This window comes from Lissotriton helveticus, chromosome 4_1, assembly GCF_964261635.1.
Source record: "Lissotriton helveticus chromosome 4_1, aLisHel1.1, whole genome shotgun sequence".
NCBI lineage: Eukaryota > Metazoa > Chordata > Amphibia > Caudata > Salamandridae > Lissotriton > Lissotriton helveticus.
The window spans coordinates 364,218,960-364,239,370 of record NC_136063.1 but is presented as its reverse complement, the minus strand read 5'-3'; the positions used below and the strand labels follow the sequence as shown (position 1 = coordinate 364,239,370).

General features: G+C 44.3%; 1 protein-coding gene across 1 annotated transcript in view; it reads left to right on the top strand.

Moving 5' to 3' along the window:
* The window catches only part of LOC144828000 (fibrocystin-L-like), a 1,506,874-nt gene that overhangs the window by 912,027 nt on the left and 574,436 nt on the right, over positions 1 to 20,411 (top strand). Inside the window, exons 44-47 of the mRNA XM_078686147.1 lie at positions 200 to 356; positions 12,755 to 12,911; positions 16,008 to 16,087; positions 17,078 to 17,207. Coding sequence (XP_078542273.1) covers positions 200 to 356; positions 12,755 to 12,911; positions 16,008 to 16,087; positions 17,078 to 17,207 — 524 coding nt within the window. The remainder of the gene's footprint in view (positions 1 to 199; positions 357 to 12,754; positions 12,912 to 16,007; positions 16,088 to 17,077; positions 17,208 to 20,411) is intronic.

Here is a 20,411-nt window from a genome sequence, read left to right as displayed (position 1 = left end):
AAGAAACTGAGTCAAAAAATGCAAAAGGGCAAACTGTTTTGTTGGTCTGAAAATCGTGTTTCAAACCCGTAGAATTCCTTCGAAAAGAAATGCATTCTTATATGTGAGTATTAAGAGACACTTTTCCATCAGTGCAAAAATGTAAAGTAATTGCAGAGGCTCAGCGCTGTTTACGTCAGATTGTTCCTTATTTTTGCAGCTCGAACCCTGAGGATGTTGACGTCACCATCGCAGGGGATAAATGTGCTGTTCTGTCTGCAAACAACACGCACATCATCTGCAGGACGGCTGCACACTCTCCCTCTCAGCGGACAAAAGTGAAGGTCAACATCGGTGGCAAAGGAATGGCAAAGCTGGTAAGGGCAACACTACTTCTCCACACTGCCTGTAGGGACAAGAAATACTGATTTGTTTTTATGAATCTCGTTTTTGATTTACAGTTAGGAACAAAACATAAACGTCGCATAATCCTTCTTCTGAGCTTTTCATCATGGTTCCACATTTAAATTTGCAGGTCTCATGCAGTTCATATAGTGCATCCTTTGAATCTAGTATCCTTTCTCATCAATTCCCACTGTCATATCAACCCCTATATCATTATAATTTATTTAACAGCAATTCCTACATTATCATTCATACTCACAACAGGAGCCCATCTTAGCTGGTCCAATGAGCTAAGCGCCACATCACAAATGTTGGTGTTAAGCCCTCCGATTATCTACCATAGTCATTACATCCCTTAACCTGTGCCATGCCAAATTAAACACATTCTTGTGATTACATTGTTGCTTTTTGAATTGAGACCATGTATTAAAGGCATAGATTGGACGACAGAATCAACAATCAACCTTACGTATCAGAAAGATCCCTTCCCAAGCCAGAGACCCTTGCGAGACATGTCAGGATATCGCCCTCTTTCCCTTTTATCTACCGAATACAAGAAATTCTGGCCCGTCACCTCCTCCCTTATCTTCTGAAACTCATACACGAGGATCAGAGTGGCTTTGTTCCGGGTCGTAATACGTCCCTGAATATATGGCCCCTGCACTATGTTATGGAAGCCGCAGCCAGGATCTCCTGTAAGACTGGCTGTATCTCTCTTGACCTCCAGCAGGCATTTGATGAACTAAACTGGGATTATATGTTCGCAATTATGGGAAGATTCGGCATACCTCGTGGTTATATGAAGAGGGTCAAACTTCTAAACACTGCACCTACTGCTCGGGACCCTTCTGGATACCACATATCTCGCCCCTACTTGGTGGCAAGAGGAACAAGACAAGGCTGTCCTCTGTCACCAATACTATTTGCACTGGCATTAGAACCTCTACTCATTAAACTTTGGAGGGATGCAGCAAACAAAGGGATCCGACTAGGAGAGACAACACATATAGTGTCAGCATATGCTAATGATCTTATATTATTTATTAAAGACCTAACTAAGGATCTGGAACCCTTCTCTACTGTATTCCAGCAATTTCAAGACGCCTCAGGCTGGCAAATAATGTTACAAAATCACATGCATTCTTTATGCAATATAGGGAAGATCCAGAACCTGTCCATTGTGGTCAAGTTGACCTAATGGTTGCACCACAAACCTTCAAATACTTAGGTATACAAATATATAGAACACCTCTTAACCTTCTAGAAGGGAACTTACTGAAAACAATTAGATCACAACGTGCACAGGTCTCCCTCTGGACATCATTACCTCTCTCGGTTATGGGTAGAATAGCCATCTCCAAGATGGTGTTACTCCCCAGATTATTATATTACTTTACTAACATACCGATTTTGATCCCTGCCAGTGTTTTCCGAACACTGGGTACCCTTCTCATGGAGCTGATATGGGGTAAAGGACGAAGGACGGTGAGCCTGTCAAAACTATAACTGAAACCGGAGGAGGGGGGCCTAAGGGCTCCTGACTTCCAAGCGTATTGCATGGCTGGCTGATAAAGAGTCCAAATCTTGAAGTGTTTCAGGAGCAAGCTTTAATAGATACAACCATCAACAAGTTGTTATGTTATGTTGTTATGTTACATTTAATTTCTATAGCACACGGCTACTCGATTTGAGTGTCCCAGCGCTTTATTTTGGCAGCTCAGAGAAGAAACATAACACCATATAAAACATTCATGAACAGTAAAAAGGAAACACACTAAAGGGTAAAAAGCCAGGTTTTAAGGCCCTTCCTGAAAGACAGAAGATTGGAGGTACCGCGTAAGGCCAAAGGCAGAGTGTTCTAGAGCTGTGATGCCCTCAGTCTGAAGGAACGCCCCCCGACACGGGCCCTCTTTACTCGGGGAACCACCGCCAGAAACGAAGATTCAGATCACAAAGATCGGGCCGGGCGGTAGAAGACAAGCCTGCGCTGCAGATATTTTGCTCCTGAACCAAAAAGCGCCTTATGAGCCAGGGTCAACGCCTTGAAAATTATCCGCTTCCGGATCGGCAGCCAATGGAGCGACTGCACAAGGCCGGACACTCTGGCTTGCCTATGAAGGCCAAAGATGGCACGTGCCGCAGAGTTCTGCACAACCTGCAGCCGCTGTACAAGATATTCCGGAAGACCCAGGTAGAGGACGTTGGCATAGTCCAATCTGGAGCCAATTAAGGCTTGCACCGTAATCTTCCTGTGCTCTTCTGTGAGCAGAGGAAGAAACTTCCGGAGCATCTTGAGAATGCCAAAGCATGTGCCCGTCAGACCGAGGATCTGAGATCTCAGACCATTGTCAATCTTGACTCCTAGATTTTTTGCCAGCTGGGACACCTGTGCAGGGGGAACATATCCACCGGCCACCATGCCTGCCAGTCAGGATCTAAGGAGCAACCGAAGAACAGCACCTCCGACTTGTTAGAATTACATTTGAGGCTGTTCTGCTGAAACCAATTGAACACCGCCCCGAGACAATCCCGAATACTCTCTCCGTCAAAATCCTGATCTTTCCTACACGTGAAAAGAAGCTGGGTATCATCAGCGTAGGAAACGATCTGGGCCCCAAAGGACTCCACCAGTGCCGCCAAAGGGGTCATAAAGATGTTAAAAAGAGTCGGGCTCAACACAGAGCCCTGCGGAACTCCGACTCCCAATGGCGGCATCTCAGCGGAGCTCGGGGAGGCCCAGACCGTTTGTCGATGACCAGCAAGAAAAGATGTAAACCAGCTGAGCACCGTCCCCCTCAGACCGATGTTATGAAGTCTGGCGAGGAGCCCCTCATGGGGGACGGTGTCAAAGGCCGCCGACAGATCAAGCATGACAAGCATGGCCTTGCCTCCTGAATCCAGAGTCTCCTTAATGGCCTCTGACACCTCCAAGAGTGCCGTCTCCGTACTTAAATTAGGGCGAAAGCCAGATTGCGTGGAGTGCAGCAGGTCATTGGATTCTAAGAAGCCCGAGAGCACGCTATGCACATGCTTCTCCGTAATTTTTGCCAGAGCCGGAAGGAGAGAGATAGGCCTATAATTGGCCAACACCTCAGGGTCTAGGTCAGGCTTTTTAAGGAGGGGGATCACCATTGCCCGCTTCCAAGTCTGCCTCAAAAGAGGGTTAACCAATGGGTTGACCACAGCCGCCATCTTCGCCAGGAATTTGGCCGGACATGGGTCTAACGGCGACCCCGATTTGAGGTTGGCCAAAAGTGCCAATGACGTAGCGATAGAAATAGGTGGAAATACCGCCAAGGTGGAATCCAGAATAGGCGAAGGAACTAACCCAGCCACAGTGCTGGAATGCGCTTCAACCAACCTCTCCGAAAAGGAGTCCTGAATCAGTTTAATCTTGTCCGTGAAAAACTTTGCAAGATCACAGACCCACGACTCAGAGGGAGCAATTTGAGGCAAATTAGATCTAGGGGCCGTAAACTCCCTCACAACAGTGAAGATCTCCTTACATGAATTGGAGGCTGCCTCTATCCTCCTAGCTAGATAGTCCTTTTTCTCACAGAGGATATCACGGTGATAGGCTTTGACCGCCGTCCTATATGCAAGTCTGGCCGCCAGATCATACTGGAGGCGCCAGGCCCTCTCAGCCACCTTGCACTGGCGACGAGAGGCAGACAGTGCTTCAGTAAACCACGGAGCAGAGACCCGCTTTGCTGTAACCCGGGGAGCCATCGCAGGGACTAAGTCATTCAACCTATTCGTCAGCCACACCTGCAGAGACTCTACGTCCTGCTCTAGGTTGCCTGAAAGGGGACACGGAAGGTCAAGAGAAGCCTGAGCTAGCATCTCAGGAGTCACCCGGTGAAATGCCCTCGGAGCAGATCCATGCTGTCTAGGGGCGTTACTAGGCAGTTTCTCCCTGCCCAATACAGAGAACCTGGCCAACCTGTGGTCGGACCAGAGCACCGGAACAAGCTCTATGTCAGCTAAAGGGCCCGTGGAAAAAACCTGATCCAGGGTATGTCCCTTGTCGTGTGTAGGGCCCGAGAGAAAAGGGACAAGACCAAGGGGAGCCGTAATATCGAATAATTTATTCACATCCGGATCCTCCCCCACATCCATGTGGAAGTTGAAATCTCCTGCCAGCACACAGTGCTGAGCTCTCAAAGCTAATCCAGAAATAGCTGCCTGAAGGTCATCAAAAAAGGATCCCGCCAGTCCAGGGGGTCTATAGACCAGCAGCCCTTTCAGAGCTTGGTGAGGAGCCAAAGTAATGGAGAAGGCCAGGGATTCAGAGCCTGTAATAGTTTCCAGAGGGAGAATAGAACACGCAGCAAGCTTATTCACCACCAAGGCCACCCCTCCTCCCCTTCCCTTCGCTCTGTCTTGGCGAAAAATGTTATATTCCGGGGGAATAGCCGCCATGATGTCGGGATTGAACAGATCCCCCAGCCAAGATTCAGTCAGCATCAGACATAATGGTTTTTCCCTGACAAGGAGATCAAAGACCTCCAGGGCATGTCTGCATACTGATCTAGTGTTGAGCAGTAGACAAAGATGTTTCACACAATCCTCTCCCCTCTGCAATGAAGCAGCGGGGGCATAAGCTGGAGACCAACCACATCCAGGGCATCGCCTTTTCCCCCTGCAACGACCAGGGAAAACAATTCGACAGGCGCAGGGTGCTTTTTGCAAAGAGCGAAGTTCCCGCGATGAATACCAGACCATCCTCCCCGCAACAGAGAGCCCTATGAAGCCAGACCCACCGCCACTCCGCCGCCTCCGGGACGCTGACGGGCGCAGACGGGCAGGACTCTGGCAAGACTCAGGCAAAAGCGAAGGCTATCCCGCTGCGCGATCCCGCTGCGCTCAGACGACTGATTTAAATAGGGCCTCCAGGTAAGGTGCGACCCGCCCCACCAGGACGCTCAAAATGGCGCTGTAAAAGCGTCAATGCCCAACCCAAAATGGCGCCGAAAGTCCACGCGATGCCGAGCCCCACCAGCCCCAGAACCGGACCCGCTACAGCAGCGGTGAAAGCCAATTATTGTGGAGGTAAGGGGACAGGTCCCAGCTAAAAGCAGGGGAAATAAAACAAAAAAAGAACACAAATAGAAAACAGGTAGTTAAAAACGAAACACGCTAGCCACGCAGTGCTAACAACAGTGCTGAGCTGCCTAAATCGGTCAAATGATTCCTAGCAAGGCGAAGGACCCAAAGGACCGCCTTAAATAGGGCCTCCAGGTAAGGACGACCCGCCCCACCAGGACGCTCAAAATGGCGCTGCAAAAGCGTCAATGCCCAACCCAAAATGGCGTCGAAAGTCCACGCGATGCCGAGCCCCACCAGCCCCAGAACCGGACCCGCTACAGCAGCGGTGAAAGCCAATTATTGTGGAGGTAAGGGGACAGGTCCCAGCTAAAAGCAGGGAAAATAAAACAAAAAAGAACACAAATAGAAAAGAGGTAGTTAAAAACGAAACGCGCTAGCCACGCAGCGCTAACAACAGTGCTGAGCCGCCTAAATCGGTCAAATGATTCCTAGTCTTGCTTCCAACTGAATTTTCCTTTACTGTAGAATGCTCAGCACAACATTGATGTAATGCACTCTAGATTGTGCAAGCAGCTAGCTAATCATAACACTAGCCAACTGCATTGGTTGTCGTATTGGCTGGCAGGACGCAATCTAAATGAAATTGGGTACACAACACAAAAATTAGATCAAGGAACATTACATACACTACTACCGCCTGACTCCAAAATACTACCTGAAACTCCCTCTTTGCTCAAGACAGCCCTCCTAAATTGGAGACATATATTGCAATGTACCAAACGAACTACCCCATATTCACCTAATGTTCGACACTACTTGGAATACCCACTACAACAGGCCTAATTACAAGACAAAGGATTTTAATATGTGCACCAGAGGGAGTGACAACGGTAGGGACCTTGTTTATAGATGGCATAATAGCTGCCCATGACAATTTCATCCACAATCAGGGAGTTCCCCACACACTATTGATGTTACAAGATACCCTAGATCACTATGTTAAGAAACACTAGCCCCCGAACGGGAATGAACCCTCCGCACATGGACTGGAGCATGCAGTATATTTGAAGGGAGAGGGACATCACCTAATCCACTGGCTGTACAAAGACGCTATAATTCATGTTGGGCCCTGTCTGGTGCCCTTACCGGAAACATGGGTGAGGGATCTCGGTACAGACATAACAGACAAGGAGTGGGCGTATGTACTAGAATTCCCCCAAAAAGTGTCCCGAAATGCTAAATTTAAGTATAGTCAATACATGATGTTACAGAGGGCATACCATACCCCACACTGCCTCAACTGTATATATCCAGATGCACAAGTCTCCTACCCTAGGTGTAAGACGATGGATGCTGATATACTCCACATGTTATGGGAATGTGCATGTTTGAGGGGATTGTGGTCAATGATAGGGGGAGTAATTCAGGACACCACAGGCACCTCCATCTGGGATACAGCAGATAGCTGCCTACTAGGGCTACACCCCGCCCGAAAAGTCATATTATACAGTATACATTTGTGGATATGGTTATCCTCATAACAAAATGTGCCATCACAATGAGGTGGAAATCAGCCTTTTCACCTCCATTACACACCTGGCACACAGAGATGGTCCGATGGGGAGGGGTGGTAAGTTCCATCATCAGAAGAGAGGAATTATGTGGGGTGCACAAAATTCCCATTTCCATGGAGTGGGACCGAATGTTGGTAACAATGGAGGCTAAGGATCTGATGGACTCCTCTGGTCCGGAGTGAGTGTCTCCCCCTCCTCCACAAGTCACTGAGTCCATGTAGCGCCATCCCCCTATACAACACTCTCTAATATGTAACTGCTTAATAAGTACTTTAGCTAGACAACCCAAAAGGGAAACTCTACAACTGAACCCTAAGACGACAAACAAAAGAGTGAGACAGTTGGGAGGATTGGGGGTGGGTCAATGGGGAGTTGGGGGAAGGTTATCATGTTCCAGGTTGGACGACTTTATTACAGAGTCATCAAAACATTGTTACGGCACAACATCTATAAGAATTGAAATATTTGTAGATGCAAATATTGATCGATTATAGCAAATATAATGGAACATTTGTATGATAATTAACATATTATTAGAAGACCAACTGTGTAATATGGGATGACTTCTAAAATGTAAAACAATGCCACAAATGTTTGGATTGCTTACATGAACAAAATTAATGAAACTATGCTTTAAAAAAAACTTAACATATCAGAAAGTATATGTGTCACCTTTATCCAGAAGGTTTCCACCATCTCATAATTCCACCATGGATGTACAAAAGAGCCTGATTAAGTTCCGAACTCAGGTAATTTCTCACAAATTCCAGATGCGAGTGTGTGCAACAACACATTTATCAATTTACATTGAGCATTGCCAATTGCTGTTCAGGTCAGCACTCTTTTGTGTATTGGTAAGTTGTGTCCCCAGATCAGCATCCCACTTGATAATAATACCTTCACTCACACTTTGGACACTGGTATGCAAACTTTATAGATTTCGGTTACAGGTTTGTGTCCCTCACTCTGTGGATCAGCTGTTCAGTCTCCTTATGCATATTTGGTTCATTAAATTATGTCAGCCGAGTCTTATGAAACCTACTTGTCATTTTGTATGTTTCATAAAATGTATGCCTCTGATGTAAAAGTTATTTAACTTCAGTTACAAAGGTTCTTGTGGATATATAATCTTATTGCACATGTCCCTCCTTAAGAATATGCCTCAAGTGTCTGAATGGCCAGGAAAAGGTAGTAGATCTACGGCACCACCAAGTGGCACCGTAATGCTCCAACCTGACTCATGGGGAACCCTTCTCTTCACTTGTGGACCCCATCTGTGCACCACCTAACCGATTTGTTCATAGATTCATCTCAGTAGGCAGACAGTACCACCATGGCCACAAAGTGATGTGGCCCAGTTCACCTCTTGGATTAGATTTCTGTCCCCAAGGAACACTCTGTCCCTAAGGACAACAACCAACAGAGGAGACTGACAGCTGTCAGGATCCATTCACAGGGCCAGGCTATCAAGGGGTGTCTGATCTCTGTGGTTTCTCAGAGTGGGAGGCAGAAGCCCCAAGTGTTGTGCACCCTTTCTTTACTCTACCTCCCACCAGTTCACGGGTGGTATCATCCTGAAACTGAGCACTCAAGCCAGGATGCGTACCCTTAAGTTCATAAAGTGGCTTGTAAGCCAGGACTTACAGGAGAGTACCACTACCCCCCTCAAGAGTGACACACTGTGTGTCATGCAAGAGTCTACCTGGTGCAGATCCCGAGCCGTCTGTCTCTGTGACAACGCATGGAGCCACCCTGACCAGAAGTGGCTTCCACAGGGTCAGTCTCTGTTCTCAGACCTGGCAACCTCTGACAAACTGGTCCTCCCATTGTGGACCGTTTCTACCTCCTGCCCCTCCATCTGGGCCTCTGTACCCTCTGCTGTTGAGTGGTAGCCCCAGAAACCAAAACAGGTAGGACGCCTTTGGCGGCCACTCCACCCATCTCTCCTGACACTGTGAAGCTCCCATCAGCTGATGGTCTCCTGGTACAGACCAGATCCCCTGCTTGTGCCCCAACTGAGAGCAATCCAAGCACTGGGGCTGGAAATAGGCCGTCCTTGGTCTCCACTTGCCCAGAGATCTGCCTCCTTTGCAAGCTCCCAGACATCAGTAAACATGCAATAAACCAGGTGTTAGTGTAGACCTGGAAAACAGTGACTGAACATGTACTCTCTGGCAATCAAATAGTACAGCCCCTCTAAAGTATTTATCATACAACCCTTCACCCGACCATCCAGTGCTTTGTAAAAGTATCCCACAAAATCTCCCCGGGACTAGTGAGACAGTGTCTCATTGCCACTGACTCTCAACCGGCACTCTACTGGTGTGAATCCATGTCTCATGGCAAAGGGTCTCCTTCTCTAGGGCCGGTAGGGCTTCCTTACCTTCACTAGGCATGTGCTTCCATATACCTGCCCCCAATCCTCCTGAGTAATCCTATGCACATCTAGACTAACCTCACATGCCTCAAACAACCTACATAGGACACCCCCCTACTTGAAGTCAAACATAAAGTCCATGGGTGTATTGATCCTTCCTCCACCACTGGGCAATGTAGTTTCACTGCCACCATTCCTACTGGAATCTACCATCTGTTCGGCTTTCAAGTCCAGCTCCTTGAGACTGCACTCATGGGCCATCCTTCTCTCCCTCATGGCCAGTCTCTTCTTCTCCAAGGTTCTCTCAACCTCAACATTTCTCTCCTCTGAAGCCCATTGGGCCGAATGCAGCCTCAGGTCCCTCTCAGCCTTCTGTCCTTCAACTCCTCACGGGACAGGATGTGGAAGGGGCCACTGCTTCCTGGATTGGATCCAACAGGGGACTCCCTCTCTATGGGCTCTTGCCTCTCCTCTGGAGCCATTGCCAATATATCTTCCTCCTCCCACTCCTTCTCCAGGCCATCACCCTCATGGGGCCCCAATTATGGTGTCAGAAATAACCAGGGCCCTGTTTTCTCTAGCACTAGAGCTGCAAAGTAGTCTGCCTCATCCTCTATTTTCTCCTCCTCATCCATGGCATCCTCCTCATCATCATCCTCAGGGACTGTAACTCACATTCTGTGGACCTCCTACCAAGCTTTGAGGGTTATCTGTTAATTCAACTTTAGATAACCTTAGGGATTCTCAGCCCCAGCTCCCTCAACAGCATGTTCAGCTAAGTCATGCTGTAGCTCTCAATGCCATTGATATCCAACTCCATTCTGGCAGGCAAGAGTAACAGGCACCAAAAATGTGAGGTAGGAAATACTTTTGGAAAACAGAAAAATAGGGCCAATCAGGAAGAACTGACTCTAATTGTTCTTAGATGTGGAACAGTAGTGTACACCACGCCCCTGCATGGCACTGCACAAACAGAAGTTCTATCCTCACCGCTGATCACCAGTGTTAGAAATAGCCAATTTCCAATGGCAAGAGTCAGCATTCTTTATGAAAATCAGCTCACCTCAAATGGGCTGTCAATCAGCCGGGCGTAGACATCTTGTGAAGAACAAGTTGACTGCATCTGGACATATCAGTGGTCAGTGACCTGGTATTCAAACCACACTTCACGATCTGCTTCAGTAGATCCAAGTCATCACTTAGGAAATGGTTCTGAATGCTTTCCAGTAGGCTACAAACCACCAGATTGACCACTTCCCTTAGAGAGTGGACTTTGTGGCCTAGTAGAAATGTTGAATTCATCTTATGAAGAACGATACTGCCTGAAGCAATGCCTGAAGCTAAATCCTTCCTGTTGCTGATTGACACCTATTGTCTGCCAATGATGTCAAGTTCGATGGTCAGAGTTTGGGAATAGTTTTAAGGTTAGGAATCTGCTGAAGATTATCCATAAGAAGTACAGCTTTCACACAAATCTCTAAAAATCAGGAAACTACCTCCCCCACATATATATATGAGGATTGTAGGTCTGCGTGACCATTAATATTAATTTATTAGGAAAGAAGATTTTGCCATCAAAACAGTTGTCCACAATTGTGATAGAGCAGTATACGTTTAATGAAATGCCTGAATCTTGGTAACTATGTTCCATATTTTGCACACATTTCAGACATCATTGGTTGCATATATTTGTGTGCAGTAGATAGAAATGGTAATGACATCAGTGCTGTGAGTGCAATTAGTTCCTTATTATGCTAGTAGCCAGATCAGGTTGCCTGATTACCCTTAGGACTACATGTTGCAATAGGCATGCTATATAATACCCTCAACAATGTATGCCTACCATTCCTCCACTCTCTTATGAAAGACAAAACACAGCTCTCCAAATATGTAATGTAATTTCTTAAACACATTTTAAGGTTTTCCATGGGTATATTTTGCAGCAAATACAGGGACTATCTTAATTTTTGCTAGCACTATATTCGTCATTAGTGACATCCAGAACATCAATCATGATTTATTAGATCACTTTAGATAGTCATACTCTCTTTTCATGTCATGAATTATGTGTTTATACACAAATATTGAAAGGATTTTTTATGTATTTGGTGGGAATCTATTTCATTTCCCCTGGTTAAGCGCTCAGTTACCTCCGGGTCTAGATAGCGCTATATAACCGCCGCAAATCAAATAAACTAAAAACTGTTTTTTACTGAACTCTGAGACCTGAGCAACATGGCTGATGACCGGTGGAGCTGCTTGACAGCTAATGAGGAGATTGGCCCTGATTTCCCCCTTGACCGTCACCTACCCAGCCATACATTGGGCATAGTCCCTCCTCGTCTCCCCACTATTACTCCATCCTCCCCTCTCTCCATCGAATTATTGAAACATTGTTTATGTGCACTGTACCTTACTATGCTCTTGTATCTGATGTAACTTGTAACGCAACAATTCTAAATGTAAAGCACTCTGATACCCTCTTGGGTCATGTTCGCGCTATATAAAATTTGTAAATAAATAAAATATGTCACAGGCATTTAGTCATATTAACCTTAAATATGAATTTGCCATGGGTCTCCACGTTGGCAATGACAATCAGTTCGCATATTGAGTGTGATGGTGCTTTAAACGCCTGAAGTTTGGTTAAGAGCATGTAAGGGAATTGCTCTATGAAAACTGTGTTATATATAATTTTTGGAATACAACGTTGCCATTTGCATTACTTTTAGCCCTGATGACGTTGTAGGGATATTTCCTGGATACAACGAAACATGTGTTGGCTAAGCCTAAAAGAAGATCATCTGAAGAAGATGAAATAAAACACAACACATGAAAACAGGACAACAGATAATTTGTCTACTTAATGAATGAATGGCGTGTGCTTCAAACCTTTAAATTAGTGTTCACCATTCCTAGGATGGTACTAGGGAAGTATAGTGTATCTTCCCACCATTAAATGTATCGCTGGCACTTATCCTGTTCGACAAACACACATAAGCAACACTGTAAGAGCACTTGACACCCCACCAACACCTAGTTCTAAAACTAATGAACATCAAGTATATAGCATACTATACAGATGAGAAGTCTTTCCTTCTTGTTAACTCCAAACCATGGACAACAGAGGTATCAAAGTTAACACCAGAACATCTTTCATATCACCAAAAGCTATTTTAAGGGATTATATAATGCTATGTTACCCTTTACTTTATGATTGGAACTACATTTCTCAATCTAACAGCATAGTTTGGAGCATCGTCTTTTACAAAGTTCTTCAATAATATTCTTTATGTAAGCTTTCTCCATTGGGTTCATTGGCATGAAAGATTGTATGTTTATTAATATAAGAACATTGCCTTTGTTGCAGGACAATGCTGACTTCTTCTACATTGATGTTTGGTCCTCCATTTACACTTGGGGAGGTGAAACACCTCCTGATGACGGCTCATTGGCTGTTATCACCGAGGGACAAACAATCCTGCTGGATGCAAACACCGCTCTAATGAAGATGCTCGTCATCCAAGGTAAATTTAAAGTTTTCCAAATTTCAGCCTTATACCAGACTTAATGAACAAATTAACTAAGCAGGAGATTAGTGATGTGGCAAAGTACTCAGTTTGAAATACCTGAAATCACAGAGAAGAATGCCCGCAAAAGAGATTATGTTTTGTTCAAAGAATTGAATAAAGGATAGGAAAATAGATTTCTGAACACATCTGAAATCTAATATCTACCCATTGAACAGTGGAACGCTTACAAATATTATTAATTTGGGCCTAAAGAAGCTATGCTATATTACGGGGTTATGCTCAAAGTCTTCATCATAAACAGAATTCCCTGCACAGTCAGACATATCTTCTCCCTATTTCTATTCTCGTGTATTAGAAACAGTTTCTCTATCAACAAGTACACCTGGGGCCATAGTGCATAAAGTGCCCCAGGGTGCACCAGGCGTTTGCGCCCGCTTTGCACCCCCACCCGGGAAACTTTGGTATTACAGAAGGGGCCGGAGACACTTGTGTGTTCCCTTCTAATAATATCAATAGCGCTGGTCCACATAGTGCACATACAGCACCATCTTTAACCACAAGGGGGAGTTTCCTCATTTATACGGGGTTGTGCCCCATGCAAATGAGGGAATCTCTTTGCCTCTGCACCCACGCCATATTACTGACGTGGGTGCAGAGGCAAAGAAGCCCTCAGGAGGCACACTGACAGTGCGCCCACCCCTCGACAGGGGGAAAAGGGGGTCCTATGGAATGCACCTGCCAGCAAGGGGATTTCTATCCCCCTTTAAAAGTGCAGGCGGTTTGCCGCCTGCACTGTGGCTTCAAAGTAGCTGCTCCCCAGTTCACATGAATGCGCTGCCCCCAGGGCAGCAAGAGTTTGCTCCTGCCCTGGGGGCAGCGCATTCTCTATAATGCAACTCTTTTTCCTTCATTAAACTTAGCGCACCTTTTTAAAGGTGCGCCCGGCTCAATGTAGGAAAATGCACCGCGTGTATCGTGGCCCTAGATAGCAGTGAATTTTAGGAAATACAGAACGTCTTTATATAATGAATGTAAACAAGTTTGAAAATGTGCAAACCATAGAGAAAAAGTGTATTCTTCCATACAACTCCTTTCTTCATCACTTACTCATATCTGGCCTTTAATAATAATGCATAGCCTAATTTTTATTTTTTCCAATAAAAATGATTACAACTGCTAGAACTCAGAACCCACATTTGTATTTAGTGATTAGGTATTTGGAAGGGCGTGTTTAGGCATTCCTTCCAAATACTGAATTGCAGTGATATGTATGAATGTTTTGATACCGACTTAGAGTGGCAAAACATTAATTTTTTACCAACACATCAAGAGTGGTGGTAACCATTTGAAATGGGAAGGTGTCCCCATGGGACCCCCTTCGCTTTGATAATGTTGAAACAAATATTTTTAAGAGTTGACAGTAGTTAGACCACAGCCTGCTCTTAAAAAAATAAAATGTAAATGTTTAATTATATTTTTTTAAACGCATCTCATTTTCTTTTTAGGGAAACAGGTTGCATTTAAAAAAAAAGAGGTTTGCTTTAATAAAAAGCAATCACATTCATATTCTGTTGGATACTCGCTATTCCTAAAATGTGTACATGCTGCCCATAGATACTAATTATGTGAACAATATTGTCCTCAAAGTTGGTGCATCCAGTTTCACATTTTAGAGAAAATCGTATTTTCTGCTTTGCATTACATTTCAATATAATCTCAACTTATGTATAAATGTTGAATTGCTGCATCGTTTTGCTTTGCACGAGTATTAAAAACATTAACCACAATTCTTAGTAGAGTGGGGTAATATAGGACATTTATATATTCTCTACATTATGATGTTGAACCATTTGATTGCTGACATTTAATGAATCACAGTGATTTCCCACTCATGAACCTCATGGCTGTCTACCGACGTATTAGGTTTATTTGAAGGGAACAATTATATGAGAGATATTAAATGTATCAGTACACCTGCTTTCTTGATAAATTTGGATAGTCAAACCTCATTACACATTTATTATTTTGTAGGTATGGCTCTTTCAAACTTCCTTTGGATATTAGGAAGATTCGTGTGATGAATAGATGAAATCAGTTATCACTAACAGTGTGGCTCTGTAATTGTTTTCATTTTCCCTATGATGATATTAGATAATTTAGGCAAAAACAATAAGCAAGAAGTCGGGCCCACTATGAAAAGAGCCAAAGCAGCTTGGTCCGTTTTACAGATGGCACCAATGACGCACAATTTTACACCTGTGCAGGTGTAATTGAACATAAAATATTTCACTGATGCGACTGGTCCCAAAGTGATATGTGGACTGACCAACTGGTGCAAAATGTTGTCTTTTCCCTAGCCAATTAGCTGTAGGTTGGTGCCAATGAATCTGCATAAATGCCCATCGCCTGTGTAGCTTACTTATTGCAGAACCTTATGCACCTGCATTGTAGGCCAAAATGATTTTGAGACCAACCTATGTATTAATAAGTTGGTTCACAAATATCCATTCAAAGTGGGTCACAATTCAACCTACCTCGTGAATATTAATGAGGTTGGTCACAAATAATTATTTACTGCAATTAGATGCAACCACATGAATGGACAGATGATCACCATGTTGGTGATCAGATCAAATCAGGGGGGTTTTAAAACATGTTTTTACTTATTTTATAATGTTTGTTGAAGAGTTGTCAGTGGTCTCCTGAACCACTGCCTACACCTCAACAAACTTTTTTTATTCACTTAGGACTTTTGTAAATGGCTTACGACCCTAACTCTGGAGCCTTTACACTAGCAAAGTTATGTGACATTTCAGTCGCAAAACATTGATATCTCTGCTGAAAAGTCATAATTTGAAAGGGATTCCTCCAATATACACCTTCTAAGGTAGGATTCCTTATGGAATTGTAAACTCTGCAATCAGTAATATTTTGACGAATCCTAAAACTGGTTGTACATATTATGCGAACTTTTTCTTTTTTTCATTTACTACGTTAAACATTTTTTATCTGGCTAATGGAACCCACCTCATAATAAAAGTGAATTAATACTTGCTGAATCAATTTATTTGCTTTCCCACTTTCACACAGGAGGAACTCTCGTGTTTGATGAAGCTGACATCGAATTACAAGCAGAGAATATTCTGATAACAGAAGGCGGAGTTCTTCAGGTACACAATGATGAAGCACCTGTTGTCATATTTATTTAACCCCTTCACTGCGGCGGCTATTCCGCCGCAGTGCTAAGGGGGCGGGGCGGCCGCATGCTGGTGAGGGAACCGCTCCGTCACCAGCCGCGGTTGAGCTGTGCTGATGACGGAGCGGTTCCGTCATGGCCCCGCCCGCTCAATAGAACGCCCAGCGCAGGCGCGGAATCCGTGGCACGCAGACGCGGAATCCGCGCCGTGCAGGCGTGCCGGCAGGGCCATGACGGAACCGCTCCGTCATCAGCACAGCGCCACCGCAGCTGATGATGGAGCGGTTCCGTCATCAGCGTGCAACGGGTTAATGTTGGTCAAAGTGAATCTTCATTTCAGGTACTGTTAACTAAAGAGTGCATCGTGGGGTGATGGTTTTTCAATAATTTACCAAGGCCTTAATTAAAAACTTCCTTTGGCTTATAAAGACGTTCTAAATGCCACAGGACTGTGCTTCAATGCTTTTTGACTCCTTTGCTTGTATTATGATGTGTCAGTACTGACATGATCTTAAGCTTTACCTAAACTCAGTTATTTTTTGGTTGAGTACTGCAGAATAATTGAACCTTACACAAAAGTAGGCATTTATATAGCAGAACCGGCAAGAAAATCTGAAATGAATCCCAAAACAATTTTAAAATCATTGATTTATAACGTATAGTTGGGTTTTTCTTCTTTTGTTTTTTAATGTTTTATTTTTCCTGTATGAAATAAGTAATTTCCCTTGTCCACGTGCGAGCATTGCATAGGATGCATGGGCCATTGTTCCTACTGACCTTTTTGCCCTATTACCTGTAATCTTTATTGAATATCATTCTATTGTTCTAATTCATATTCTGATATAGGAATCAAACTGTCACTGGCCAGAAATGTCCGATATAGATACAACACTTCCTACATTTTCTACATTGAACATTGTGTGACTGGATATTAAGCTTTCTGTTTACCATGTGTTTATTGTAGATTGGGACAGAAGGTGCCCCGTTTCAGCATAAGGCAATAATCACACTTCACGGGCATCTGCGCTCTAAAGAACTTCCTCTTTATGGAGCAAAGACTCTTGCAGTAAGAGGAGGAATCCTTGACCTTCACGGTAAGATTTCTAAATCTGAAGCCCTCTCTGTCTTTTAGCATGGTTTAAAACACAACAGGTGAATAAAAATACTTACTCGGCGAATATATACTGAAAAGCATATAAGATACTGCCCATGGCCAAATAAGATTCTTCTCTAGCTACAATTTCTACTTTGAAGATACAGAGTAGTAGGCATATGACTACTTTCACTTGAGATTCTGCTGCACTCACTTTTCCTAGCCAAAGAACAGATTGCTCGACCAGGTTCCATCAGCAAAACCATACTTCTCTAATTATAAACATTTAGATCATTATCAGTTCCCTATTCCATTTAATAAACTGGATCCATTTTGATTTTTTTCATTGATGTGTTTAACCGTTAAGTATTGAAAGCTCTTCATAAACGTTTAAGAGGTTGTGTTGGACTTTATGTTGTCTAAATTGAGGCTAACACAACCCAGTTAGATTCTAGAATAAAAGAATGGATTTTGTATACTGTTTTTCCACAGGAATGTGCCATTTGTAAGCGATTTTGGCCAAGGGGACATGTTTAGTATGAGAAAAAGCATTACATAAAAAATAAAAAATAAATGTTATGGTGGGTGGTAGTCCACCACAATTAATAGTGTCACTAATCATGTTAAGTCCATTAAAAGTTTAAGTAATTTAAACCTGAGCTCAAACCCTGGTAGCTATGGCACAGAGCAGGCAGGCTTCACTTTGAAAAATGTGCAAAGGATTAAGAAGTACCAAACAGTTAAAATGCCCCACCAAATAACAATTACACTCCAATTTACAAAAATAGATAATATTAATCACAATGAGAACAAAACTGTAAAAATCAAAAGAAGGAGAGTCGGGGATATGAATTGTTATGGTTTTAATAACATTTCAGCAACAAAAGGCACAATGCGCCAAACAAGGGCAACTGTTCTTGCTAGACAGTGAAAAAGGTAAGGTTTAAAGCCAGCTGCGATGAAGCCTGTGTTGGATATAGATTTAACTTCTGACTTTAAACCTATTTAGATTTTTAACAAGAGATTCGGTGGCAGAGATAGAAACCGCACTATCTACCACTACCTACAGATTAATTTGTTTTGAGCTGCTGTAAAAAACTATTGCCCACCTCCTAAAACGGTACGATGAAATTCTTAGGGGAAAAAAGTAGGGGAAAAAAGAGGGCTCTACGCAAATCTGAGAGAGCACGGCGGAAGGACTACAGTCTCAACGCACGGAGTCTCTAAATACAGGAGCTTGCCTCCTATAAACATGCTATCCTCTTAAGAAAAGCAGAGTTCTATGAGGACAGGTTTTCCAGAGCCTCGGACCCACAAAAAGAAATCTTTAAGGTCCTCACGGAACTCAGGAAAAACAAGGAGCAGAGTCCAGATTTCAAGCAAGAAGACTGCCAAAAATGTCAGGACTATTTCTCCACTAAGATCAAAGACCTTCTATCAGAAATTGCCAATACCCCAATCCTGGACTGTCCTTTCCAGACCGTTCCGGTCATTCGTCCGTTCGATCACCCCCTGGTCACTCTGCCCTTGATTACGAAGGACAGACTGTTAAATCTCGTGGGGCGGGTCAAATCTGGTTCTCAGTCCGACCCGTGTCCTCCGGAGATATTTAAGTTGGCTATGCCAGGTATTGAGGAAGATGTTTTGACTCTCCTCAACAACTCCTTACAAACAGGACAGGTTCCATCCTCCTTCAAGGAGGCACGGCTGATCCCCCTGCTGAAAAAAACTGGGGCGGACGTAAAAAATCTGAAGAACTTTAGGCCTATTTCGCAGTTACCATTCTTGGCCAAAATTCTGGAGCAGCACGTCCTTACGCATCTCTCTGACCATCTGGAGAAAAATGTCACATTGGAGCAAAACCAGGCGGGGTTCCGTGCGCATCATAGCACGGAGCTAGTGATGTTATCTATCCTGGATGAGTTAAGGAACAGAGCTGACAGGAAACTCCCTGGGGCCCTGGTGTTACTGGACCTCTCAGCGGCTTTTGACACCGTTTGTCATAGTCAACTGCTGCTGCGGGTGAGGGATCTAGGCATCCAGGGCACCGCACTCGTCTGGCTCTCTTCCTTCCTCCAAGGGAGAACTCAGAGAGTCCAGTTAGCAGATCTATCCTCAACCCCAGTGCCGATCACCTGTGGGGTACCACAGGGCTCTGCCCTCTCCCCTCTCCTATTCAATGTATATTTACAACCTCTGATTGCGGCTCTCAATCAGATGGATTGTCAAATATACAATTATGCCGACGACACCCAAATCATTATCCAAATGGAAGATTGTCCGGGTGCACACGCAAGAATGCAGAATATCCTAAGATTTACAGCTAATTGGATGTCTCTGAATTCTTTGAAAATCAATCCAGATAAGACCGAGGTGTTGCCAATCACGATCATGGGCAACCCCTGGAATGACCAGTTCTGGCCATTAGAACTTGGAGCGCCCCCGGAACCTGCAATAGTGGTGAAAAGCCTGGGCCTCTCCCTGGATGGGAGTTTGACGATGCAAAAGCAAGTCTCAGGAGTGGTGGGCACGTGTGTTGGTCTCCTCCGACAACTAAGGAAAATGTCCTCACTTCTGTCTTTTGCCACCCTGAGGCGCGCCGTATCTGTCATGATCTTATCCAGGATGGACTATGGCAACTCACTATATGCAGGGCTTCCGCAAAAACATCTGAATCGTCTGCAAGTTGTCATGAACGATGCGGCAAGATTGATTTTTAGGAAACCAAGGAGAACGCATGCGTCTCCTTTGTTGCGTGAACTTCATTGGTTGCCCGTCAAACAGAGGGTGTTGTTTAAAGGGCTTTGTATTACACACAAAGCCCTGTATGGGAAGGCACCAAATTACATCAAAACCCGTCTGGCCCCATATAAACCCGGGAGAAGGTTGCGTTCCTCTGATGCTACCCTTCTAACCCAACCGCGGTTAAGACTATCTACTCTTGGTGGTCGTGCCTTTTCTAACATCTTTCCAGCGGTCTGGAATAGTTTACCAACTGAACTGCGCAAGGAATCCAACCTGCTGCCCTTTCGAAAAAAATTAAAAACAGTGCTTTTTCAGCAAGCATGGGGGGGGCTGTAGGTTTAATGTTCGGCTTTTAGAAACTGTTTTGGCATATACCTGGCAAAGCGCTTAGAGACCCTGGGGTGATTACGCGCTATATAAATTAAAAATAAATAAATAAATAAAACCAGCCACCAAACTT